The 27,262-nt window shown below is 40.5% G+C and overlaps 1 protein-coding gene across 2 annotated transcripts in view; it reads right to left on the reverse strand.

Moving 5' to 3' along the window:
* LOC126356844 (mitochondrial intermediate peptidase) overlaps nt 1–27,262 on the reverse strand; it is a 136,013-nt gene that overhangs the window by 87,710 nt on the left and 21,041 nt on the right. For both annotated transcript variants that reach the window (XM_050007401.1, XM_050007402.1), the window contains exon 3: nt 14,282–14,434. In XM_050007401.1, the coding sequence (XP_049863358.1) occupies nt 14,282–14,434 (153 nt within the window). The remainder of the gene's footprint in view (nt 1–14,281; nt 14,435–27,262) is intronic.

The following is a 27,262-nucleotide window of genomic DNA, read 5'->3' on the forward strand; positions in this document are numbered from 1 at the left end:
GTTATTGGCTCGTGACTTTAGTCACCCAATAGCCTGTGCAGCCACCACACCACACATGTAAAATGAGCTCACCTACTGGATGTGTGGAGAGGGGGAGTGTCCCTTCAGCAACGGGAGTGCAGGTAGGGGTGAAAACATTTTGTGAAGTGCTGAATATATACTTTTCGTGCAGGCAATGTGTTATGTCTGCGATGTCACATGGAAATAGAACAAGGGTTTTGTATTCGCACATTTTAAAGACTTTTGTATTCAAATCTGTAATGATACAGTTGCAACAACTACATAAACTGCTTATGTACATACTTTGCACAACACACATTGCACACTGTATATCTTCAAGAGTGGCAGGAGTGATAGAGGGCATGAAGTGTAACAGTAGCACCTGAGCTTTCTTTCAAATTTACTTTTACACAGTGTACAGAAATTCATTGAGCTGACTTCTAATAAGCTTGTAATGTCAACTGGGGAAGTATAAAATCATTTTTCACTTCTCTGTTTTTCTTATCAAGCCTAAAATAATACTTTAATGGTTGTGAGCATAAGTGTGGCTCATAAGGAAATCATTAAACAAAAACATAAATGGTGACAGTTGGTCATTAAGCAGATGTCCGCAGTTAAGATTATGGTTTAACCACTTAGCTATTGTGAAATTTTTTTTTTAATTCAATATGATCATCTTTTTTTTTTCTTTTTGCTGAGTACAAATGATGAGCTCTCAAAAACAAGTGTTCTGAACAAATAATTTGCAGTCACAGCATATCAGATAAAGAGCTCTATTGCCTTGTACCCAGATACTAATTTAAAATTTTTGAGGAGTTTTCATTTGCTGTTACTCATCCGTGATTTTTTAAGAACTGATGAAATTCATTACCAAAAATTATTGTACAAACAGACTTGCACATTTAATTTCCTTCTTTAGACAGATTTTACACAAACTATTGGAAAGGACTGCAATTTTTAATCATATATGCCAATTAGATGCGTTTTTGCTCACATTCTACGAGTTTTAAGATTTTCCTTAATTTTGCGTTTTTTAAAGTCTGGACTGCACAAAAATGTAAAATAGGGGTTTCACTGTAATAAAAGATGCTATTTCAAAAAGATTCTATACGTGTTGACATTACTTGAGTCACTGATACTCCTTGGAGCCATCCACAGTGCAGCAGACTGCTGTGCTTGCGATTACATCAAGCACAGTGCTCCAATTCTCATCACCACAAAATTTCCATGCAAATAAATACAACTACGAGGGAATGTCCTCCATAGCAAACCTCCATCCATAATAAAGATACTAATTCTCAAAATGATTTTTTTTACTCAACTGTACCACAATTCAGAACTATGCACGCTTGTTCATTTATATATCAAGCTAGTACAGAATTTTCCTTTTAAACACATGGTTTCCTTTTTGAAGTCCTTACCAACTATATAGTGAAAATCTCATACCCTCTAAATTGGCACTAGCTTTAGTGGATGAAATATCTATTACTCACTCACAAATTTAACATGCTCCACAGACAGGTTTTAGTGATCCGCTTAAAGCTTTGCAAGATCAGATAGTGGCCCTTGTCCTTAGGAATCTGTAATTGCAGGAAAAGCTGCAAGAAAAACTAGAGTCACCTTTTTATCAAAAAGTAGATGTAAACAATCAGGCAACTCATGAGAAATCCATTACACACTCTGAAATTCCTTCTCTTGTATCATAGTCCACCGCCTCCCCCCCCCCCCCCCCCCCCCTCCCCCCCAAAGGCAGTTTTCCTACTGTTAATTTCATACCTCTGATCTTGGAGAAGATGTCAGCAAACACCACTGCAGAATACATCCTTGGCCTGACGAGTTTCGTGTTAACACTTGTATAGTGTGTCTAAAGAGGGTCGAAGACGCAAACTGCTATGAAGACTTTGTTGAATCATTATGGAATGCCCGTAGCTTTGACCAAGAGGTTATCTGTCCAATTCACTGACACAAAGGGTGTAAGTGTAGCTTTGACCAAGAGGATATCTGACCAATACAATGACAAAAAGGGAATAAGTTTTTTTCATGACAAGCTCTCCACCCACCACCAGCACATCAGGGAAGATTTTGAGGATTTTGTCGACTAAAGCTGACCAGTTTGAAGTTGTACTATCCTGTGGTTGGACAGAGGGAAAAGTGATGTGCTCCTTGAAGAGGCAAAGGTGAGAGCCATGAATGAGTATAACAAGGGGATAAATCTGCAAATGGAGAAATTATTGTAGGATCACTTTTGTCTTTACAAGAACCTGTGCACCTTACATCAATTACAGAAGAAGCTAAATGTTTTGCCTTATCTCCCTCTGTTGGTAATGATTCTTGTCATGTATTCATTACAGAGACATACTGTAGGTGTTGTTGCACCCAGCCGAAATGTATTGTGCCCCTTGCTGTGTTAACTGTGGAGAGATTGATCACTTAAGTGCCAACTGTGACCATTCATAGAATAATTGAAGCAGAAACTGCAGAGGATTCCAAGGGTACAAAGGCAGCAGAGGATATGGGAATGGGATAGGAGACAGTGTAGCTATCATCCTGAGCTCTCATTAGAATCTTTTATTTCTATTAGTTTTAAGGAGTAACCGAGGTGACAAAGGTAATATACTGGTAGGAACTTTAATAGACATGGGTAATCAGATGACCATATTACTTTCATCCCCTAGTGATAAACACCATTAAAGTTTCTAGGCTGCTCCATCAGTGAACTGGAGACAGAAACTATTAGTCCATTGGGGACATGAGAGTTGAGGTGGAGATTGATGAAGAGAAATATAAATTTGATCAGGAAGACCTTAGGAAAAGAAGATAGGACTTTGATGTTATTCTTGGGAATAATTTCCAACACCACTTTCACAAATTGTCCGACTCAGTGATGGAGCATAGATTTGGCAGCAATAGCATTGGAAAGGTCAGAGTAATCCAGAAAAAGGTCTAATCCTCAAGGTCACAATAAACCATGTATCCTAATGTTGAGGGAGCACAGCCCTGAACTCATTAATAGTGGAATGGTAAGAGTTATCTGAATAACAGCCGAGATGCAAGATCCCGCAGGAACTATCTTTCTGGTCAATCTGCTCACCACAAAGTTCTAGACCATCTCCAAGTACATGTATTTTCAGAACCAAAATTATTACCAGAAAAACATTTGTTCCTACTTGCTTAGACAATTTAGTAAAATATATATAAAATAGAAAGAAACTTCCACATGGGATAAATATATTAAAAACAAAGATTCCAAGACTTACCAAGAGGGAAAGTGCCGGTAGACAGGCACAATAAAATAACACACAAAAACACACACACACAAAAAAAATTTCAAGCTTTCGCAACCGGCGGCTGCTTCGTCAGGAAAGAGGGAAGGAAAAGGAAAGATGAAAGGATGTGGGTTTTAAGGGAGAGGGTAAGGAGTCATTCCAATCCCGGGAGGGGAAAGCTTTCACCAGGTCGGGAGGGTAGATGCGGGATGCAAAAGCTGTTTTCAGGTTGTTGGTGTAATGGTCCAAGGAAACAGGACTGGAGCAGATTCGTTTGCCACGAAGGCCTAGGCTATAGGGAAGGGACCGTTTGATATGGAATGGGTGGCAGCTGTCATAATGGAGGTACTGTTGCTTGTTGGTGGGTTTGATGTGGACGGATGTGTGAAGCTGGCCATTGGACAGATGGAGGTCAACGTCAAGGAAAGTGGCATGGGATTTGGAGTAGGACCAGGTGAATCTGATGGAACCAAAGGAGTTGAGGTTGGAGAGGAAATTCTGGAGTTGTTGTTCACTGTGAGTCCAGATCATGAAGATGTCATCAATAAATCTGTGCCAAACTTTGGGTTGGCAGGCCTGGGTAACCAAGAAGGCTTCCTCTAAGCGACCCATAAATAGGTTGGCATACGAGGGGGCCATCCTGGTACCCATGGCTGTTCCCTTTAATTGCTGATATGTCTGGCCTTCAAAAGTGAAGAAGTTGTGGGTCAGGATGAAGCTGGCTAAGGTGATGAGGAAAGACTTTTAGGTAGGGTGGCAGGTGATCGGCGTGAAAGGAAGTGCTCCATTGCAGCGAGGCCATGGACGTGCGGGATATTTGTGTATAGGGAAGTGGCATCAATGGTTACAAGGATGGTTTCCGAGGGTAACAGACTGGGTACGGATTCCAGGTGTTCGAGAAAGTGGTTGGTGTCTTTGATGAAGGATGGGAGACTGCATGTAATGGGTTGAAGGTGTTGATCTACGTAGGCAGAGATACGTTCTGTGGGGGCTTGGTAACCAGCTACAATGGGGCGGCCAGGATGTTTGGGTTTGTGAATTTTAGGAAGTAGGTAGAAGGTAGGAGTGCGAGGTGTCGGTGGGGTCAGGAGTTTGATGGAGTCAGGTGAAAGGTTTTGTAGGACGCCTAAGGTTCTGAGGATTCCTTGAAGCTCCGCCTGGACATCAGGAATGGGATTACCTTGGCAAAATTTGTATGTAGAGTTGTCTGAAAGCTGACGCAGTCCCTCAGCCACATACTCCCGACGATCAAGTACCACGGTCGTTGAACCCTTGTCAGCCGGAAGAATGATGATGGGTCTGTCAGCTTTCAGATCACGGGTAGCCTGGGCTTTGGCTGTGGTGATGTTGGGAGTAGGATTAAGGTTTTTCAAGAAAGATTGAGAGGCAAGGCTGGAAGCGAGAAATTCCTGGAAGGTTTGGAGAGGGTGATTTTGAGGAAGAGGAGGTGGGTCCCACTGTGATGGAGGACAGAACTGTTCCAGGCAGGGTTCAATTTGGATAGTGTCTTGGGGAGTTGGATCATTAGGAGTGGGATCAGGATTATTTTCCTTCGTGGCTAAGTGATATTTCCAGCAGAGACTACGAGTGTAGGACAGTAAATCTTTGACAAGGGCAGTTTGGTTGAATCTGGGAGTGGGGCTGAAAGTGAGGCCTTTGGATAGGACAGAGGTTTCGGATTGGGAGAGAGGTTTGGAGGAAAGGTTAACTACTGAATTGGGGTGTTGTAGTTCCAGATTGTGTTGACTAGAATTTTGAGGTGTTGGGGGGAGTGGAGCTGGAAGTGGGACATTGAGTAGATGGGACATTGAGTAGATGGGTCTGTGTGCAATGAGAGGCGGTTGAGGTTTGTTGGAAAGGTTGTGAAGGGTGAGTGAGTTGCCTTTCCGGAGGTGGGAAACCAGGAGATTGGATAGTTTTTTGAGGTGGAGGGTGGCATGCTGTTCTAATTTGCGGTTGGCCTGTAGGAGGATGCTATGAACAGCCGGTGTGGATGTGGGAGAGGAAAGATTGAGGACTTTGATTTGGGATAGGAGTTGACGGGTGTGTTCATTGGCCGAGTCGATGTATAGGTGAAGGATTAGGAGGGTGAGGGCTATGGATTGTGCTGTTTGGAACTGGTATAAGGACTGATGGAAAGAAGGATTGCAGCCAGAGATGGGAAATTTAAGTGTGAGGCCTTTGGGGGTAATGCCAAATGTCAGACAAGCCTGAGTAAATAAAATATGGGAGCATAATCTGGCTAGGGTGAAGGCATGTTTGCGGAGGGAATGTAAATAAAATTTAATGTGGTCGTTGTAGGGATGTTGTGAGGTTGACATGGTATTAGAAGGTGGAAAGGGTAACATGAGGTTAAAGTGAAAATAAATTATATATATATATATATATAGGGAGAGACAAAGGTGCGAAAAAAGTCGAAAAAGTGTTGGTTTGAGATGAGCTTTGTTGATCCTGTGCTGAACTTAGGTTGGTGAACAACAATGGGTGCAAAGGTTAGCTAGTTGTGTTGTCTCCAAAACACGTTAAAGGGTGGGGAAATTCAGGAAAATTTCGAAAAAATGAGTGTAAATGTATTTAAAGGACTGGTTATGTACAGGCAGGTTATGAAAATGAGGCTAACAATTGTTTGACGAAGAAATAATAACGTTTGAACCTGTGGGGAGCTGCTAAAAAATGATCGGTTATGTGGGAAAAACGGGAATGGAAATAAAACGAAAGTTGTTGGAAATAGCTGAGATGGTTGTTTAATGGGTGAAAGAACTGAAGCTGTGAAATAGTATTCACAAGTTTACACAAAATGTTTGTAAATTTGGAACAGTGGATTTTATAGCAGCGGTAATGTTGAAAGCGTTAAAGTTTTTAGGTTATGGTTTGGAAGTAAATTACGTATTATTATAATTAGGTAGGATAAAATGTATGGTAGATAACGGACATAGGGAAGATGAATACAAAGTGAAACTACTGGTACAAAGAAAAAGAGAAAGTAAGATGATAGAAAAGATTTCGAAATGCAACAGAGACAATAACAAACATAATTGTTGGGTTCAAATTAATGATGTAAATAAAATAGAAAGAAACTTCCACATGGGAAAAATATATTAAAAACAAAGATTCCAAGACTTACCAAGCGGGAAAGCGCCAGTAGACAGGCACAACAAAATAACACACAAACTCACACACAAAATTCCTAGCTTTCGCAACCAACTGTTGCTTCTTCAGGAAAGAGGGAAGGAGAGGGAAAGACGAAAGGATGTGGGTTTTAAGGGAGAGGGTAAGGAGTCATTCCAATCCCGGGAGCAGAAAGACTTACCTTAGGGGGAAAAAAGGATAGGTATATATTCGCGCGCACACATCCATCCATACATATACAGACAGAAGCAGACATATTTAAAGGTAGTGTATACCTGTCCTTTTTTCCCCTTAAGGTAAGTCTTTCCGCTACCGGGATTGGAATGACTCCTTACCCTCTCCCTTAAAAACCACATCCTTTCGTTTTTCTCTCTCCTTCCCTCTTTCCTGAAGAAGCAACCGTTGGTAGTGAAAGCTTGAATTTTGTGTGTATGTTTGTGTATCTATCGACCTGCCAGCACTTTTGTTTGGTAAGTCACATCAACTTTGTTTATCCAGATGGAACATTATTGGCCAATGGACCAGAAATAGAAGCAGTAAATGTTGAACATTTTAAGATGGAAAAAATACGGTGTCGGGAAACTTCGAGGACCCATCATTACGTAAAAAAATTATTCATGAAGAAACAGAAAACATTGCTGAACAGAGCAGTATATGCAACAATGTCAACCGTCAAAAATCACTTGAGAGGTAAATTAAAGCATTTGTCACAGCAAGACAGAAACTTTTAGTACCCCGCGTTAGAGGAATTCACAAAGCTGTTCGATGAAAGACAGTATTTACCAGTAATGGATTTAACAAAGATCAAAGTTCCAACTGAGGATGCACAATCAATAGCTCAGAAGCCTTATCAAATGCTCTATCATTTGCATTATGTCATAGAAAAAGCATTAAACCACAGTTGATGTGGGTATAACTCAGCCTTCCTCCAGTCCTTGATCATTGCCCATTGTCAAAGTACCTAAAAAGAGCTTCAACGGAGAATAAACTTACACCTCTGTGTTGATACATGACCACTAAATTGAGTTACGACACCTGACACTTATCAAGTCCTCCCAGTCAACAAAACACTCAACCACTTGGGAAATTGCAAGTATTTTACCAATCAGATATGAGGTCAAGTTACATCAGATAGTCACAGACCCTCACAATAGACCCTAGATGGCATTTGTCATCCTACAGAGCGATATGAATTCCTCAGAATACTTTTCAGACTTAAGAAATGTGCCAGCTACTTGTTAGCAGTTTGGAAATTTCCTGTTATGTGGACTGAAGCCCACTATTCGTTTGGTGTACATCAACAATATCACTGTCTTTTTCTGTGAATAGAGGCACTACTAAGGAGCATACTATCGCATGCAAACCTGATCTTAAAACTAGAGAAGTGTTCTTCTGCAAAGTCTCAAATGCAACACCTTGGCCAAATCATTATAAATTCTGCACATATTAAACCTAATACACATCTCATGGAAGCCGTTAATGACTTTCCTGCTCCGAAAAATGTAAGAGAACAGTAATCATTTCTAGGTCATGCAAACTGTTATTGCAGATTCATGCAAGTTTACACCATGGTCATGAAGTCTTTTACTAAATTACTGAAAAAGGTAGTACCTCTCCACTGAACCACAGAATGTGATGTGGTAATATAGCAAATTAAATGTGTTTTGATACAACCCCTCTATAAGCTTATTCAGACCTTTAAAAACCATTTATTCTGTCATGAGACACCAATGATTGTGCTACTTACTCTGTTCAATGTCAGGAATAAGACGGTGTCAAGAAATCAATTAGACATGTGACCTCACAGGTTAATAAGTTAAGTACAGTACTATCAAAAGGAGCTAACCTCTGGTATCCATTGTAAATTATTTTAAGTGCTATCTTTAAGGGCAGATGTTTTACAGTAATCAGTGACCATACCGCACTATTATGGCTTCTAAATCTACAAATACAGTGAAACCCCACTTTTACACTTTTCAAGGGACTTCAAAAAAACGGTGTAAAATGCGGGAAAATGTAAAATGTGGGAAATAATGTTTTAAGCTGTAAAAGTTGTGTATAGCATAATCACTTGCATTTTATGTATGATTATGTACATAACAGCCATCAAAAGACTTGTCACGGACCTGTTTATTGTCCAATAAAAACCACTGATGTAAGTGGAACTGACAACTGTCTGGGAAGTAGGAACGTTTGACTCAATTTTGTATATCATAATCGATGTTTTTGAAAGCCTGTAGCTGTTATTCATTATTTAAATAATGAAGTTCTGCACTAGTCACATATTTGTTCATGCATAGCATGACGCGTTTCGAGAATTTTTTCTCATTGTCAAGTGTAAATATGTAAATAAGTACTTTGTCTGGTGTTTGAATGTGTGTTATTCTGCATCTCTTGCACTGTAGTCGTCTTTTTGAGGTTATCATGCACTGTGCCTCATCAGTAATGTAGAACCCCCCCCCCCCCCCCCACACACACACACACACACACACACACACACACACACACACACACACACACACAAGTGCGTGCACTTGACTATCACTCACATTGTTTGTGTAGCATCACAAAAAATACGTACACAAATACCGCACTTGACAATGAGAATAAATTATCGAAACACATTTTGCTCAGCATGAATAAAGTATCTAACCGATACTGTGTTTAAACAAAAAATGTGCCCTGATGTCCAGAAACTTAACCACATAATATTTGTAAACACTACTGCACAGCCAACATCATTTTTTCTCCACAAACATTTTTTCATATTGCATAAATTGCAGGAAAATTATAAATATGATGATGCAAAATCAGGTGTGAATTAACATTGTGGCCATAGGAAATTTGACAGGACCAATACCAAATGTAAACGGCAGGGAAACGCTAATTCTAGGAACGTTAAAGGAGGGTTATACTGTAGTTGAATCACATAGGGGCTCTAAAACTTAGCGAGTATGGTTATGAAGTCCGACGTTAAGTCCAGGAAAACTTCATTAAAATGTCAATGTGCTAAGCAGGAAAGTCAGTGTGTTGCAAGCAGATAAAATGCTAGCAGGTGAATTCGAAGAGGCACAGGGTAAAGATGAGCAATGCTAGCAACTTGCTTCCCTGCCAGAATTTGTGTCTGAAGAGGCATTTCATATGGTAAAGCCTTGCAAGGAAACCGACTGGTGATACCTAAAGCAATTCAGCAATATATAATTGTGCATTGTCATGACAGCATTTCTAGCGTTTTGACGACAGAGTGTGTGAAGTGTATGTGCAAACTTCCCACTTCTCTTATATGAGTCGACTTACTTGGTGTACACAGCCGATCTTCTTCTCTCGACAGCTAGCTTCTGGAATTTCTATTAACTTCTTCTCCGAAGAAGATGCTAGTTACAGGAACCTTAAAGACTCTCTCTCTCCACTTGCAAAAAATTAGATACTTGAAGAATACTTTTCAACAACTATCAGTATATTTGAGCTACATAATGAACCAAATTCACACTTCGCACTTCTTGTAAGTCACTCATATCATCCCACATTAGAAACAGATTTAAGTTCATTTAACAAAGGGTTGAATTAACAACCATAACTCTATTACAAACAAATCGTAAAATACGTCTTGCCTCCAGCAAGCCCAAGATAAGAGTTTATTCACAATTCCGAATCCCAACTGTTCTTTTTTTCACTAACAATAGCCACAATTACAAACACAGAATAACACAGAAGTTACTTGGTTCTTCGGTGTGCTTTCAGTACGACTTCCATGGATCACCTGACAAGTACTTGTCGGTGCTGTTCAACCGCTGCGTCAACCTTTTGCTCATAACTGACTTCACACCTGCACACACAGACACGTGACGCGCAGTAGAGAGGGTTCCTCTCTCCCACTCACATCTAAAATATCGTGTTTGAGACAGTGGAAGGGCAAATGGTTCTAGAATTTACGAGGAAATTGTAGAAATATTACATGTTCTAGCTTGCTATAGTGTGCAAAAAATGCTGATGTGGAAGCTAAATATTGGGGGAAAGGTCAATGGCATGATAGATATAGAAGATTACACACACACATGTATTCCTTGTGTATAGCGTCCACAACAGACTAAGCCTGAAATTCTGCTGCAAACACTGCCCGAAGCTTCAATGCCCTTGGAAATATTAATTTGGATATCCAACAAACACTTCCACAAACAAAGCAGGAAAATAAGTACATATTATTGACCATTCATCAAGTCTCATGTTTCTTCATCTTGTTCCCAATCGCTTAATCGACAACAGAAATTGTAGCAAAAACATTCATGATTGTACCCACACACGCACCTGTTCGTTCAAAGCTACCCAGTCGTTACATATGTCTTTCTTGAGGGCTCCAAAACTACGGAAATTGCATGGGGAGAGATTGAGACTGCACTGAGGATGGGTAAGGGTTTCTGGGCGAAACTTCTGCAATATAGTCAAAACAATCTTGGCAACAGGTGGGCAAGTTTTACTAAAAAGTCTTTTTCTTACATAAAAGTACTATGGATTAAACAATGGGAACTAATCTTGAAAATTCAGCCACCTTCTAATAGTATTCTAATTTTTGGAAGTGTTGATATTCACTTTTTGATTTTGTTTTGTGTCACCTTTAATACTTGGAATTTTGATCAACGTTAACTGAAAGAATTAAAAGAAACTATTGCTTACAATGTTCAGCCCCAGTATCCAAAAGCCATATTAATTTGTAACATTTTCCTCAGGGCCACCTCTAATATTAGTCACATAACTGTCGCATATGATTAACTGTATCTGTTGTTGTGCTGTTAAATGTTTGGCCACCATTCAGCCACCAGCACTGCATCATCTGACCATAGTGTAAGCCAGTAAATAAAGCCAACTGGCAAATATAGCAGGGTAGGACTTTGTTATCCCCAGCTACACAGGTAAGCCCTCAAAACAGGTCAGCCCCACTACAAATGAAAGGGGAAGAAATTGTGTAGGTCACTCAGCCAGTCTAATTGGTATTTCAAATCTTTATGTTATTTCTAATTTTTCCTTTCAATATTCTCATGCAATGTTTAAGTAAAATGCTTTCTGACCTACATGCCAAGACGGATCGCCAGCTTAGTAAGGGTTGTTTGTTGCCATGGAACGATAAGTTATGGGGCTATCATATGGCGGAACAAAGAACAATGGAAGGTGGTTACTAAAGAGCCTGGATAAGTTATGGGGCTATCATATGGTAGAACAAAGAACAATGGAAGGTGGCTACTAAAGAGCCTGGAGAGGTACAAAGATTGGCCTGCTTGGTTAACAGATGGAAATTAGCAGCACGGCCACTGTTGGGATGGAAACCATGCTGGACATCCCCCATTGCACCTTTGGGTAACAATTGAGGTGGCAGATTAACAACTGGAAATAACTAAAAGCTTTAGGAAAGCCAGAATCCCACACCAAACAGTGTGTGTGGTGAATAAAAGAGTGGTCAGGGATATGTCTGTCAGCTATAGAATAACTTTCAGCTGCTTCAATAAACCTTTCAAGATAACAACTTGAAGTAGTGAGCAGTGGAAGAACAAACCTCAATACTGATATAGCCTAGTTTACTGAAGGATCAAAAACATATTAAAGTGCTGGGTCTGGGGTTTATGGGATGCAGCCTACACTAGAGAGAGTAATCTCTTTAGGGTAGCTGACCACAATATTCCAGTCGCAAATATTTACCATGCATGGAAGATAATCTGCATAGGTGTGACAAGAATAATGCCATCTACATTAATTAACAAGCAGCTCCAAAATCTCTATGAGCCACTGCAACAAGACCAAATATTGCTGCCAAATGCCATGAAACCCGAGTGAACCAAGGATAAAGCAACACGGTAAATATGCTGTGGGCCCCTGGTCACTTAGGAATCAGTGACAATGAACAAGCTGATAAGCTACCTAAGACAGGTACAATGACTCCATTTGTTGGAGTGGAACCTGTTCTAACCATCACTAAGGTGGTGGTAAGATGAAAACTGTGTAGCTGGATTAGGAGGCAGCACACAAAAAACTGGACTAAGATACCAAAAACAAACACAGCAAACTAATGATGCCACAGCAATGTTTCTAGAGAAGTTCTGAAATCCTGATTTTGAACAAGAGACAGATTAAACTCATGGTAGGACTGATGACCAGCCATGGAAACTTTGAGAAACACCAATGATGGGCATAGAGAAAGAAATCTCTAAGTGCACACTGTGTTGTAAGGGGTTTAAAACTGCGCCACATTTTACCTTCCAATGTGAAGAATTGGAGACCAAATGAAACAGAATATTTGCTCATTAATTCCTGAAGAAACTGTCCCTGTGTAAAAGGCCTCCTGCTACTGCGCTTACAGGGAAAGAAACCATACAGTAAACTCAGCTTAAGTATGTGTAACAGTGGGCTAAGACCACTGTTGTTTTGTCTCCCTGCAGAAATCAGGCAACCAATCATTTATATTCTAAATTTTTTATACTTATAAATTTTTGGGTTTAGTTTCATGTGGGACTTCATAAAAATTGCACGTTATGCTGAATACTGAATTACTACTATGAACAATAATGAAACTTTATTAGAATTTCCACAGAGTAATGGCGCAATTGTATTAAGTGAACTTTAATATTCAGCAGAATTGATCATTGGCATTTTATCACGCTCCTGGTTGCATGAACAAGAAGTCTATGTTCCCTGGTTTTGAAAGGTCAAACTGATTCAGGTTTAATAGAATAAACTCTAATTAAAATTTACACCAATACATCTATCAGCTAAATTATATAGTCTAACAATGAAAACAATCATTTTTGACAATATAATGTAATTGGATAGATAAAAAAATCTATTCATCAAGTGGCAGCAGAACACACATAAAAAAGGTGGTTATAGTTATGCAAGCTTTCGGAGCCAGTGCCTTCTCCTTCCGGCACAAGGATTGAAGAGGAAGGAAGAGGAGCAAAGGAAAATTACTGGAGAGAGCTAGGTGACAGGATGGATTCTGGAAAAGTCATCCAGAACTATGTCCCAGGGAGACTTACCACACAGTCTCCCCAGACTTGCTATTCTGGGTGACTTTTCCTTTGCCCCTCTTCCTTCCCCTTCAATCTTTGAGCCCGAAGAAGGAGACACTAGCTCCAAAAGCTTGCTTAATTATAACCTCCTTTTATGTGCAGGTTCTGTCGCCACTTGGTGAATAGATATTTTATCTATCCAATTACATTAAATTATATAATCTGGTCCATATATTCGCTTAACCTTTCACCTCATTGCTGCTATTTTAGAGACAGGTAATTATAATTGTGTGCATATAACCCTGGAGAATGCAGATTAATTCATTCACACACTCTTCAGTTGTGCTGGATTATGGTAGAGTCAGAACTTACAGAGCAGTAGTCACTCAGTATCTCTGACTCACATCTCCCACTCTGGTTAGTGTGGTGACACAATGATTACCAAAGTACAAACAGCAACTAAAAAAGTAGAAATATTCGTATGTTCAATAAACTAGACAAAGAGAAATGAGGAATTCGAAACATGTAGGAGCACATAAAGGTACTGTGGGTAAAGTTTAGAAAAATAGTTGTGCAAGCACTGAATAGATATGTAGGGAGTAAAAGGAGTTTATGGTGGGAGGGGACCTCAATGGTATACCTACAGTGATATACCAAAACCTGCAACAACATTGCACGATGCTTGAACCTGCACAGTCAGTCATTAATCAAGAAGTAGTTGGGTTTAATGTGGAATCCAAATTACAGTGAAACACTGGCATTATCCACAAACACAGAACTTCAAGTGCCAGAAACAAATTCTAGGTCTAAATAGTATTCAAATTCTCTACACATCACAACAACATTATGCTCATGCAGTTCCTAACAAAGATAACAGCCATCCAAACTTACTTTTCAACTATTCCACTGATGCTAACACATGCATCTTCTGCTGCTTGTGAGTATGCTGCTTTTGGATGAGCAATTCTAATGAACTCAGCCAGATCTGCGACTTTGCACAACGTATCTGACAGTTCGTCAAAAACTTCAACCATCTTTCGTGACCTTCATATAAAAAAGAAAAACATATGATACAACAATGCTAGATAAATCTGAGTAATAATTATAGTCAACAATCCTCTGAAACACACAAAAAACATAAGACAGTACATTATGAACTTAAAGAAGATATCTAGTCTTTTGCAATTTATGAATGCAAAGGGATATTTTCATGATTTGCACTTTGTGTTTTGAAAAACTGTTTCACCAAGTTAAGTTTCACCTTCATTCCAAGTGATAAATTCAATAGTTTCTATTGGCAGCCAAAATAATAGTAAAATTTTTGGACTGAAAGCTTCCAGGAATGGAAATTCTCTCTTTCTTTGTATGTATTATTGTGCTTTTTCACAAATTACATGAAGATTACAGTCCTTAAATACATCCTCATTAAGCATCTAATAACACCACACACAGCTAGTTAGATTAAAATAATAAGAGCTACTGAGCATTTTGGCACTCGACTTTCACCAGCCTCCTGAAAGGAAAAACAAAATACTATTCGCTGCTAGGAGTCCATTCCCCCTTTCTAAATATATGCTTGTTAATCTTTTGTGTTATTATTATGGTACATATCATATTTCATAACATCTGATCAGAACAATGCATTCACTGTCTGTGTGGATTACAACTACCTAAATTTGTTTCTCACTACAATTAGGACATACTGCCTCATGAATGCTTCTACATACGATAGATGCAGTACTTCACATGAACCATTCCTGTGTGTCTGAATATATGCTAAGAACAGGTGGTTCAGTTGAATGACCACATGCATTTCACAAAAAAGAAATATAAATTAATTATAAACTACATGTCAACTCTACACACATAAAGGAAATAAATGTTAATGTAAAATACAGAGAGCATCCATAGAATATCACAAGCAGAAATAAACAGTTACTGATTACGGCCATAAGTACTTATTTCATTTCTTAATAATACCAAAAATGAAAATAAAATTCAAATGGAAATTAAACAGAAAAGAGGCTGAAATTACTAGATACAACTTAGGAAATCTGGTGGAAGAAGTAAAAGAAAAAATTACAAATAAATGGAAAATAACGTGACAAAACCTGACTGGTTCAAAAGAACAAATAGAGGTAGAAAGCACATGGAGACTCCTGAAGAAAAGCAAATCTTTGCTTGAATTATTGTGCTTTATGCAAAAGTTACATGAAGATTCAATTCTGGATGGAGACATCTGAGGAATGGTATCAATGTGCCTATTGAACAGGCTGATCTCCATACCTCAAGAACTACATGAGGACTACCTAAGCAATTTCCACAGACACAGAGACACATTAGATCATTTGTCCCCCCTCAGACACATTACTGAGAAAGTGTGGGAATTCAGTGTAAATTTCAAAAAGGCTTACGACAGTGTCATATAGTAGTGAAAATCAAATGGCAATTAAATACAACACTTAACACTGAAAGCATGTTTATTACGATCACCAGCTAACGCCCAGAACAGAACAGATCTCCTGAATGGAGACTGCTGCTATTTACACAAAACATCAAATGTTTGAGAATAATCAAACATTACAAATATAATGTTGTTGTTGTTGTTGTGGTCCTCAGTCCTGAAACTGGTTTGATGCAGCTCTCCATGCTACTCTATCCTGTGCAAGCTTCTTCATCTCCCAGTACCTACTGCAACCTACATCCTTCTGAATCTGCTTAGTGTATTCATCTCTTGGTCTCCCTCTACGATTTTTACCCTCCACGCTGCCCTCCAATACTAAACTGGTGATCCCTTGATGCCTCAGAACATGTCCTACCAACCGATCCCTTCTTCTGGTCAAGTTGTGCCACAAATTTCTCTACTCCACAATCCTATTCAATACCACCTGATTAGTTATGTGATCTACCCATCAAATCTTCAGCATTCTTCTGTAGCACCACATTTCGAAAGCTTCTATTCTCTTCCTGTCCAAACTATTTATCGTCCATGTGCTCCCTGCCGCCGTTGGATAAGCAGCTGCAGCAGCAAGTTGTATAACCCTAGCCTACTTGTTTGTTAGATAGTTTAATTAATTTCTTTGCGTGTTTTGGGGTACTTGCATTGTTTAATTCATATATTTCGGGCGTATTATAGTATTTGACAGTTGTAGCATAGCGCTTTAGTGTTTACTTCGTAGATACTTATTTAAATTGCGTGTGAGTTTCGTATAGGAGGTGCAATTTCGAGTTTTAGTTACAGTAATCGTAAATTCAGCAGATTGTAGTGCAGTCGTTAGGCATTTGTACAGGTTAGTTGATACATTCTTTGCGTGTTTCGCTTGCGTTATCTAGGCACGGACTCGTGTTTCGGTAACTGTTGTTCAACATCGATTAGAATGGACAGGGACTGCGATTGCTGTGTTCGGATGAGGGCTGACTTGGCATCCCTTCGCTCACAGCTGCAATCGGCGCTGACTTCGGTCGCGCAGCTTGAGGCTGTTGCCAATGGGCACCACTGTGGGGAGCCGGACTTGGGTATCACGGGGATGTAAACCTCGTCCCGTCTGTCCCCAGATCGGTCTGCCGCTGTGGTTGCCTCGGTTGCTGCCCGCAGTGGGGCTGAGCCCTCGCCTGTGGTTGATTGGGAGGTCGTTCCAAGGTGTGGCAGGCAGCGAAAGGCGTCCCCGGAGGCTGATCAGAAAGCCTCCCCGGTGCGTCTGACAAACCGGTTTCAGGCACTGTCCCTGGCTGAGCCAGATGCAGCTGCCTGCCCTGTTTCCGAGGATCATTCTCAGCCTTCAAGGTCCGGGCAATCGCAGAGGGTGGGCCTACTGGTAGTTGGGAGCTCCAATGTTAGGCGCGGAATGGGGCCCCTTAGGGATACGGCGGCTAAGGAGGGGAAGAAATCCAGTGTGCACTCCGTGTTCATTCCGGGAGGAGTCATTCCTCATGTGGAAAGGGTCCCTCCGGATGCCATGAAGAGCACAGGGTGCAGCCAGCTGCAGCTGGTGGCACATGTCGGCACTAATGACATGTGTCGCTTTGGATCTGAGGAAATTCTCTCTGGATTCCAGCGGCTATCTGATTTGGTGAAGGCTGCCGGTCTTGCTTACGAGATGAAGGCAGAGCTCACCATCTGCAGCATCGTTGACAGAACCGACTGCGGACCTTTGGTGCAGAGCCGGGTGGAGGGTCTGAATCAGAGGCTCAGACGGTTTTGCGACCGTGTTGGATGCAGATTCCTTGACTTGCGCCATAGAGTGGTGGGGTTTCGGGTTCCGCTGAATAGGTCAGGAGTTCACTACACTCAACTGGCGGCTACACGGGTAGCAGAGGCTGTGTGGCGTGGACTGGGCGGTTTTTTAGGTTAGAAGGCCTCGGGAAAGTACGGGGTGGACTGCAATGTCAAAGGGTGCATGGCAATTACAGGACGTGCTTGGATCAAGGAACAGTCGGAATTATAGTTGTAAATTGTTGTAGTTGCACTGGAAAAGTCCCTGAGCTTCAAGCGCTAATAGAAAGCACAGAAGCTGATATCGTTATAGGTTCAGAAAGCTGGCTAAAGCCTGAAATAAGTTCTGCAGGAATTTTTACGAAGTCTCAGATGGCGTTCAGGAAAGATAGATTAGGCAGAATTGGTGGTGGAGTGTTTGTGTCTGTCAGTAGTGGTTTATCTTGTAGTGAATTCGAAGTAGATACTCCGTGCGAATTGGTATGGGTGGAGGTTATACTTAACAGCCGAATTAAGTTAATAATTGGCTCCTTCTACCGACCCCCAGACTCCGATGATACAGCTGCGGAACAGTTCAGAGAAAGTTTGAGTCTCGTAACAAATAAATACCCCACTCATACGGTTATACTTGGTGGGGACTTCAACCTACCCTCGGTATGTTGGCAAAAATAATTGTTGAAAACCGGTGGTAGGCAGAAAACGTCTTCCGAGATTGTCCTAAACGCTTTCTCCAAGAATTATTTCGAGCGGTTAGTCCACGAACCCACGCGAATTGTAAATGGTTGCGAAAACACACTTGACCTCTTAGCCACAAACAATCCAGAGCTGATAGAGAGCATCATGACTGATACAGGGATTAGTGATCACAAGGTCGTTGTAGCTAGGCTCAATACCATTTCTTCCAAATCCATCAGAAACAAACGCAAAATAATTTTATTTAATAAAGCGGATAAAGTGTCACTAGAAGCCTTCCTAAGAGACAAACTCCATTCCTTCCGAACTGACTATGCGAATGTAGACGAGATGTGGCTCAAATTCAAAGATATAGTAGCAACAGCAATTGAGATATTCATACCTCATAAATTGGTAAGAGATGCAACGGATCCCCCGTGGTACACAAAAAAGGTCCGAACGCTGTTGCAGAGGCAACGGAAAAAACAATACCTTCGCTGCACAGTGCCGATGGTACTGTTACCGACGACTGTGCCGCTTAAGCGGAGTTATTGAACGCAGTTTTCCGAAATTCCTTCACCAGGGAAGACGAATGGAATATTCCAGAATTTGAAACACGAACATCTGCTAGCATGAGTTTCTTAGAAGTAGATACCTTAGGGGTTGCGAAGCAACTCAAATCGCTTGATACGGGCAAGTCTTCAGGTCCAGATTGTATACCGATTAGGTTCCTTTCAGATTACGCTGGTACTATAGCTCCCTACTTAGCACTCATATACAACCGCTCGCTCACCGATAGATCTGTACCTACAGATTGGAAAATAGCGCAGGTCACACCAGTGTTCAAGAAGGGTAGTAGGAGTAATCCATTAACTACAGACCTATATCATTGACGTTGGTTTGCAGTAGGGTTTTGGAGCATATACTGTATTCAAACATTATGAATCACCTCGAAGGGAACGATCTATTGACAATCAGCATGGCTTCAGAAAACATCGCTCTTGTGCAACGCACGAAGTAATGGCCGCTATCGACAGGGGATCTCAAGTTGATTCCGTATTTCTAGATTTCCGGAAAGCTTTTGACACCGTTCCTCATAAGCGACTTCTAATCATGCTGCGGAGCTATGGGGTATCGTCTCACTTGTGCGACTGGATTCGTGATTTCCTGTCAGGAAGGTTGCAGTTCGTAGTAATAGATGGCAAATCATTGAGTAAAACTGAAGTGATATCAGGTGTTCCCCAGGGAAGCGTCCTGGGACCTCTGCTGTTCCTGATCTATGTAAATGACCTGGGTGACAATCTGAGCAGTTCTCTTAGATTGTTCGCAGATGATGCTGTAATTTACCGTCTAGTAACGTCATCCGAAGACCAGTATCAGTTGTAAAGCGATTTAGAAAAGATTGCTGTATGGTGTGTCAGGTGGCAGTTGACGCTAAATAACGAAAAGTGAAAGATGATCCACATGAGTTCCAAAAGAAATCCGTTGGAATTCGATTACTCGATAAATAGTACAATTCTCAAGACTGTCAATTCAACTAAGTACCTGGGTGTTAAAATTACGAACAACTTCAGTTGGAAGGACCACATAGATAATATTGTCGGGAAGGCGAGCCAAAGGTTGCGTTTCATTGGCAGGACACTTAGAAGATGCGACAAGTCCACTAAAGAGACAGCTTACACTACACCGTTCGTCCTCTGTTAGAATATTGCTGCGCAGTGTGGGATCCTTACCAGGTGGGATTGACGGAGGACATCGAAAGGGTGCAAAAAAGGGCAGCTCGTTTTGTATTATTACGTTATAAGGGAGAGAGTGTGGCAGATATGATACATGAGTTGGGATGGAAGTCTTTAAAGCATAGACGTTTTTCGGCGCGGTGAGACCTTTTTACGAAATTTCAGTCACCAACTTTCTCTTCCGAATGCGAAAATATTTTGTTGAGCACAACCTACATAGGTAGGAATGATCATCAAAATAAAATAAGAGAAATCAGAGCTCAAACAGAAAGGTTTAGGTGTTCGTTTTTCCCCCTCGCTATTCGGGAGTGGAATAGTAGAGAGAGTCTGCCAAGCACTTAAATGTGAATTGCAGAGTAGTCATGTAGATGTAGATGTAGACTTCCATACATGGCTACACTCCATACAAATACTTTCAGAAACGACTTCCTTGCACTTAAATCTATACTTAGTGTTAACAAATTTCTCTTCTTCAGAAACACTTTTCTTGCCATTGCCAGTCTACATTTTATATCCTCTCTATTTCGGCCATCATCAGTTATTTTGCTCCCCAAATACCAAAACTCCTTTACTACTTTAAGTGTCTCATTTCCTAATCTAATTCCCTCAGCATCACCCGACTTAATTCGACTGCATTCCATTATCCTCGTTTTCCTTATGTTTATGTTCATCTTATATCCTCCTTTCAAGACACTGTCCATTCCATTCAACTGCTCTTCCAAGTCCTTTGCTGTCTCTGACAGAATTACAATGTCATCGGCAAACCTCATAGTATTTATTTCTTCTCCATGGATTTTAATACCTACTCCAAATTTTTCTTTTGTTTCCTTCACTGCTTGCTCAATATACAGATTGAATAACATCGGGGATAGACTACAACCCTGTGTCACTCCCTTACCTACCACTGCTTCCCTTTCATGTCCCTCAACTCTTATAACTGCCATCTAGTTTCTGTACAAATTGTAAATAGCCTTTCGCTCCCTGTATTTTACCCCTGCCACCTTCAGAATTTGAAAGAGTATTCCAGTCAACATTGTCTAAAGCTTTCTCTAAGTCTACAAATGTTAGAAATGTAGGTTTGCCTGTCCTTAATCTAGCTTCAAAGATAAGTCGTAGGGTCAGTATTGCCTCACGTGTTCCAACCTTTCTACGGAATCCAAACTGATCTTCAGCGAGGTCAGCTTCTACTAGTTTTTCCATTCGACTGTAAAGAATTCGTGATAGTATTTTGCAGCTGTGACTTATTAAACTAATAGTTCGGTAATTTTCACATCTGTCAACACCTGCTTTCTTTGGGATTGTAATAATTATATTCTGCTTAAAGTCTGAGGGTATTTCGCCTGTCTCATACATCTTGCTCACCAGATGGTAAAGTTTTGTCAGGACTGGCTCTCCCAAGGCCGTCAGTAGTTCCAATGGAATGTTGTCTACTCCGGGGGCCTTGTTTCGACTCAGGTCTTTCAGTGCTCTGTCAAACTCTACAAGCAGTATCATATCTCCCATTTCATCTTCATTTACATCCTCTTCCATTTCTATAATATTGTCCTCAAGTACATCGGCCTTGTATAGACCCTCTATATACTCCTTCCACCTTTCTGCTTTCCCTTCTTTGCTTAGAACTGGGTTTCCATCAGAGCTCTTGATGTTCATACAAGTGGTTCTCTTATCTCCAAAGGTCTCTTTAATTTTCCTGTAGGCAGTATCTATCTTGCCCTTCATGAGATAAGCCTTTGCATCCTTACATTTCTCCTCTAGCCATGCCTGCTTAGCCATTTTCAGTTCCTGTTGATCTCATTTTTGAGACGTCTGTATTCCTTTTTGCCTGCTTCATTTACTGCATTTTTATATTTTCACCTTTCATCAATTAAATTCAATATTTCTTCTGTTACCCAAGGATTTCTACTAGCCCTCGTCTTTTTACCTACTTGATCCTCTGCTGCCTTCACTACTTCATCCCTCAAAGCTACCCATTCTTTTTCTACTGCATTTCTTTCCCCCATTCCTGTCAATTGCTCCCTTATGCTCTCCCTGAAACTCTGTACAACTGCTGGTTCTTTTAGTTTATCCAAGCCCCATCTCCTTAAATTCCCACCTTTTTGCAGTTTCTTCAGTTTTAATCTGCAGGTCAGAGTTCACATCTGCCCCTGGAAGTGTCTTACAATTTAAAACCTGGTTCCTAAATCTCTGTCTTACCATTATATAATCTATCTGATACCTTTTAGTATCTCCAGGCTTCTTCCATGTACACGGCCTTCTTTTATGATTCTTGAACCAAGTGTTAGCTATGATTAAGTTGTGCTCTGTGCAAAATTCTACCAGGCGGCTTCCTCTTTCATTTCTTTGCCCCAGTCCATATTCACCTACTATGTTTCCTGCTCTCCCTTTTCCTACTACCGAATTCCAGTCACCCACGACTATTAAATTTTCGTCTCCCTTCACTATCTGAATAATTTCTTTTATTTAATCATACATTTCTTCAATTTCTTCATCATCTGCAGAGCTAGTTGGCATATAAACTTGTACTACTGTAGTAGGTGTGGGCTTTGTATCTATCTTGGCCATAATAATGCGTTCACTATGCTGTTTGTAGTAGCTTACACGCACTCCTATTTTCCTATTCATTATTAAACCTACTCCTGCATTAGCCCCATGTTTCAAAATATTCCAGAGACAATAAATACGAAATAACAAATAATTGCTGGTGGTTGGATTTGAACTGGTAACTCTAAGCATGCCAGCTAGAGACGTTAACTGCTACACCACACATCCACCCAACACATCTAGCTCAGTCCTCTGAACTACTCAGTACAGCACAATACTTCATTTAGCAGCGCAATGCAGCACTTGTTTCTTCCAGCATTTGGTGTGGCATTTTGCAGTTGGCATGACTTTCTTCACTTCTGCAGAATCATGGTGTCAGCACTGTTTATCCTTGGCTATTTATTTGTGATGTAAAAGACATTCACAGGTCCAGTGGTTTTTTGCACAAAATAGGCATTCTAGTAAATCATCATCCCAACTTTTAATATGAATGGAAATCACAGAAGGGAAGAATGAGGATTCTCAATATCTATTACGCAGTCACACAATCGACGGATGCCACAAATTCACTATGCAACACATTACAACACTATGCAGGAGGAATTCAAAGATTTAGTAGACAATAAAAGAGCAAAACATTACAACAATCAACAGATGATTTGTATGAGATTCATTCGTCTGTACATCAATAAGCATTTCATACTAAATTAGCAGGTACAGAGAGCGTGATGAAAATGGTGGTGCAAACAGTAAATTTTACATAGTCAGTTGCAACAGTTTTTGATGGAAATGAGTGAAGGGTATGGTGACATTTTATACTACTGTAAAGAATGCTGGTTAAGTCAAGGGGAATGCCTTTAATGATTTTTCGATTTTAGATCCTCAACTGATGAGTTTCTAAAGGAAAGAGGATAGCAGGACTGGAAATTAGAACATCCAGAATGGATTGCAGACATCTCACTTCAAGTGCACTTGAGTGCACACGATCCACAGTAAGACCTTGCAAGTTGAGAAAGATCTCATTTCTTATTTGGTGGGGATGCATTAACGCAATCACATTGTGAAAGGGGAAACTACTGACAAACAAACCATTCATTTCCCTGTGCTCACTGGCATTGAATGAAACACAAATCTTAAAGAATTCATTGTCACGTTGAAAGAATTAGAGGAATAATTTTCTAAACGTTTTGAACACACTGCCAATCTCATCTACATATACATGGATACTATGCAAATCACATTGAAGTGCCTGGCAGAGGGTTCCTCGAACTACCTTCACAATTATCCAATCTTTTATAACGCACCGAAAGAACGAACACCTATATCTTTCCGTACGAGCTCTGATTTCCATTATTTTATCGTGGTGATCGTTCCTCCCTATGTAGGTTGGTGTCAACAAAATATTTCGCATTCAGGAGGAGGAAGCTGGTGATTGGAATTTCGTGAGAAGATTCTGTCGCAATGAAAAACGCCTTTGTTTTAATGATGCCCAGCCCAAATCCCGTATTATTTCACTGACACCCTCTTCCAAATTTCGCAGTAATACAAAACATGCTGCTATTCTTTGAACTTTTTCAGTGTTCTCCATCAATCCTACCTGGTACGGATCCCACACCGTGCAGCAACATTCTAAAAGATGATGGACAAGCGTAGTCTAGGCAGTCTCCTTAGTAGAACTGTTACATTTTCTTAGTGTCCTGCCAATAAAACACAGCCTTTGGTTACCCTTCCCCACAACATTTTTTGTGTGTTCCTTCCAATTTAATTTGTTCATAATTGTAGTTCCTAGGTATTTAGTTGAAATTACGGCCTTTAGAGTTGACTGATTTATTGTGTAACTGAAGTTTAACATACTCCTTTTAGCACTCATGTGAATGACCTGACACTTTCTGTTTTTAGGATCAACTGCCAATTTTCACACCACGCAGACATCTTTTCTAAATCTTTCTGCAATTTGTTTTGATCTTCTGATGACTTTATTAGTCGATAAACAACAGCATCATCTGCACACAACCTAAGACAGCTGCTTAGATTGTCTACAAAATCGTTTATATAAATAAAGAACAGCAAAGGGCCTGTAACACTACCTTGGGGAACATCAGATATCGTTTCTGTTTTACTCAATGACTTTCCATCAATTATTACGAACTGCGACCTTTCTAACAGGAAATCCAAATCCAGTCACATAACTGAGACAACATTCCATAAGCATGCAATTTCACTACAAGCAACTTGTGTGGTACAGTGACAAAACCCTTCCGGAAATCCAGGAATACAGAATCAATCTGAAATCCCTTGTCAATAGCACTCAACACTTCATGCAAATAAAGAGCTAGCTGTGTCTCACAAGAACAATGTTTTCTAAATCCACGTTGACTTTGTGTCAATAGTCCATTTTCCTTGAGGTAATTCATAATGTTCAAACACAATATCAATGCATATCAACGATAATGATATGGGCCTGTAATTTAGTGGATTACACCTACTATCTTTCTTGAATATTGTTGTGACCTGTGCAACTTTCCAGTCTTTGGGTATGGATCTTTCATCAAGTGAACGGTTATATATGATTGTTAATTATGGAGTTCATGCATCAGCATACTCTGAAAGGAACGTAATTCGTATACAGTATGGACCAGGAGATTGCCTTTATCAAGTGATTTAAGTTGCTTCACTACTCCGAGGATATTTACTTCTATGTTACTCATGTGGAATCAAATTCTTTGTCTTCTTTTGTGAAGGCATTTCGGAAGGCTGTGTTTTGTAACACTGCTTTGGCAGCTCTTATCACGCAGAGAAGGCATCGATTGTTTCTTGCTACTGACATACTTCACATACAACCATAATCTCTCTGGATTTTTTGCCAGTTTTGAGACAAAGTTCCGCTGTGGAAACTATTATAAGCATCTCACATTGAAGTCCGCACTAAATTTTGAGCTTCAGGAAAAGGTGGCCAATCTCGGGGATTTTGCGTCTATTTAAATTTGGCATTTTTGTTTCATTGTCACTGCAACAGTATTCTCACTCATTTTGTGTACCAAGGAGGATCAGCTCTGTCGTTTGTTAATTTATTTGGTACAAATCTCTCAATTGCTGCTGACACTATTTCTTTAAATTCAAACCACAGCTGGTCCACACTTATATTACTAATTTGGAAGGGGTGGAGATTGTCTCTCAGGAAGGAATCAAGTGAATTTTTATCTGTTATTTCGAATAGGTATATTTTTCATTTATTTTTGGAGGATTTGGGGGTTACAATATTCAGTCTCACTACAACTCCTTGTTCACTAATCCCTGTATTCATATTGAGGCTAGTTATTAACTTGGGATGATTTATTACTAAGAGATCAAGCATGTTTTCACAGCCATTTACTATTCACATGGGCTCATGAACTAACTGCTCGAAATAATTTTCAGAAAATATGTTTAGCACAATTTTGGATGATGTTTTATGAATACCTCCAGAATTAAACATGTATTTTCACCAGCATATCGAGGGTAAATTAAAGTCACCACCAACTATAACCGTATAAGCAGTATGTGTTTGAAATCAAACTCATAGTTCTTTGAACCTTTCAGCAATTGTATCATCTGAATTGGGAGGCCTGTAAAAGGATCCAATTATTATTTTATTCTGGTTGCCAACAATGACCTCTGCCCATACTAACTCACAGGAACTATCTGCTTCAATTTCGCAACAAGATAAACTACTCCTAACAGCACACATCACTGCCAACTGTGTTTAGCCCATCCTTTCGAAACACCATTAGGTTCTTCACAAAAATTTCAGCTGAGCTTATCTCTGGCTTTAACCAGCTTTCAGTGCCTATAACAATACAAGCATCAGTGCTTTCTATTAGCACTTGAAGCTCTGGTACATTCTCAACACAGCTACGACAATTTACAACTGTTATACCAATGGTTCCTGTATCTACGTTCTTCCTGTGTTCGGCCTGCACCCTTTGTGACTGAAGCCCTTCTTGTGTTTTCCCGAAACCCGATAATCTAAAAAACCGCCCAGTCCACACCACACAGCCTCTGCTACCTGTGTAGCTGCCTCTTGCATATAGTGGACGCCTGACCTACTCAGCAGAACCCAAAACCCAGCCACCCTGCAGCCTACACGGTCATAGAACTGTCTGAGCCTCTGATTCAAACCCTCCACTCTGCTCTGTACCAGAGGTCCGCAATCGGTCCTGTCGACTATGCTGTATCCTGTGCTCTTCATGGAATGATTCCATCAGTATGCACAGAGAGTGTAAATTGGTTTCCTTTCCCTTTTTGGCAGCCATGTCCCTAAGGTGCCCCATAAGGCGCCTAACTTTGGGGTTCCCAACTACCAATAATCCCACCCTCTGTGACTATCCGGATCTTGCAGGCTGAAAGGTTTCCTCTGAACCAGGATAGGGGACGGCATTTGGCTCAGCGACAATGTCGGCCACAGACACCACCTGGAACCTGTTTCTAAGACAAACCGGGGAGCCCTACATGTGGCCACCTGGAAGTCTTTCGCTCCCTGCTGTGCCCCAGGGCAACCTCCCACTCGACCACAGGTGAGGGGTCAATCTCAATGGGAGTAGTAACTGGGCTGTCCACCAGTGAGGACCGGTTGGAGAACTCAAGACGTGCTGGACATCCACTGGATGCCCATGGCCGGCCCACAACAATGGTGCCCATCCACTGCAGCCTCAAGCTGCTTAACCAATGCCA

The sequence above is a fragment of the Schistocerca gregaria genome, chromosome 1 (assembly GCF_023897955.1).
Source record: "Schistocerca gregaria isolate iqSchGreg1 chromosome 1, iqSchGreg1.2, whole genome shotgun sequence".
Classification (NCBI taxonomy): domain Eukaryota; kingdom Metazoa; phylum Arthropoda; class Insecta; order Orthoptera; family Acrididae; genus Schistocerca; species Schistocerca gregaria.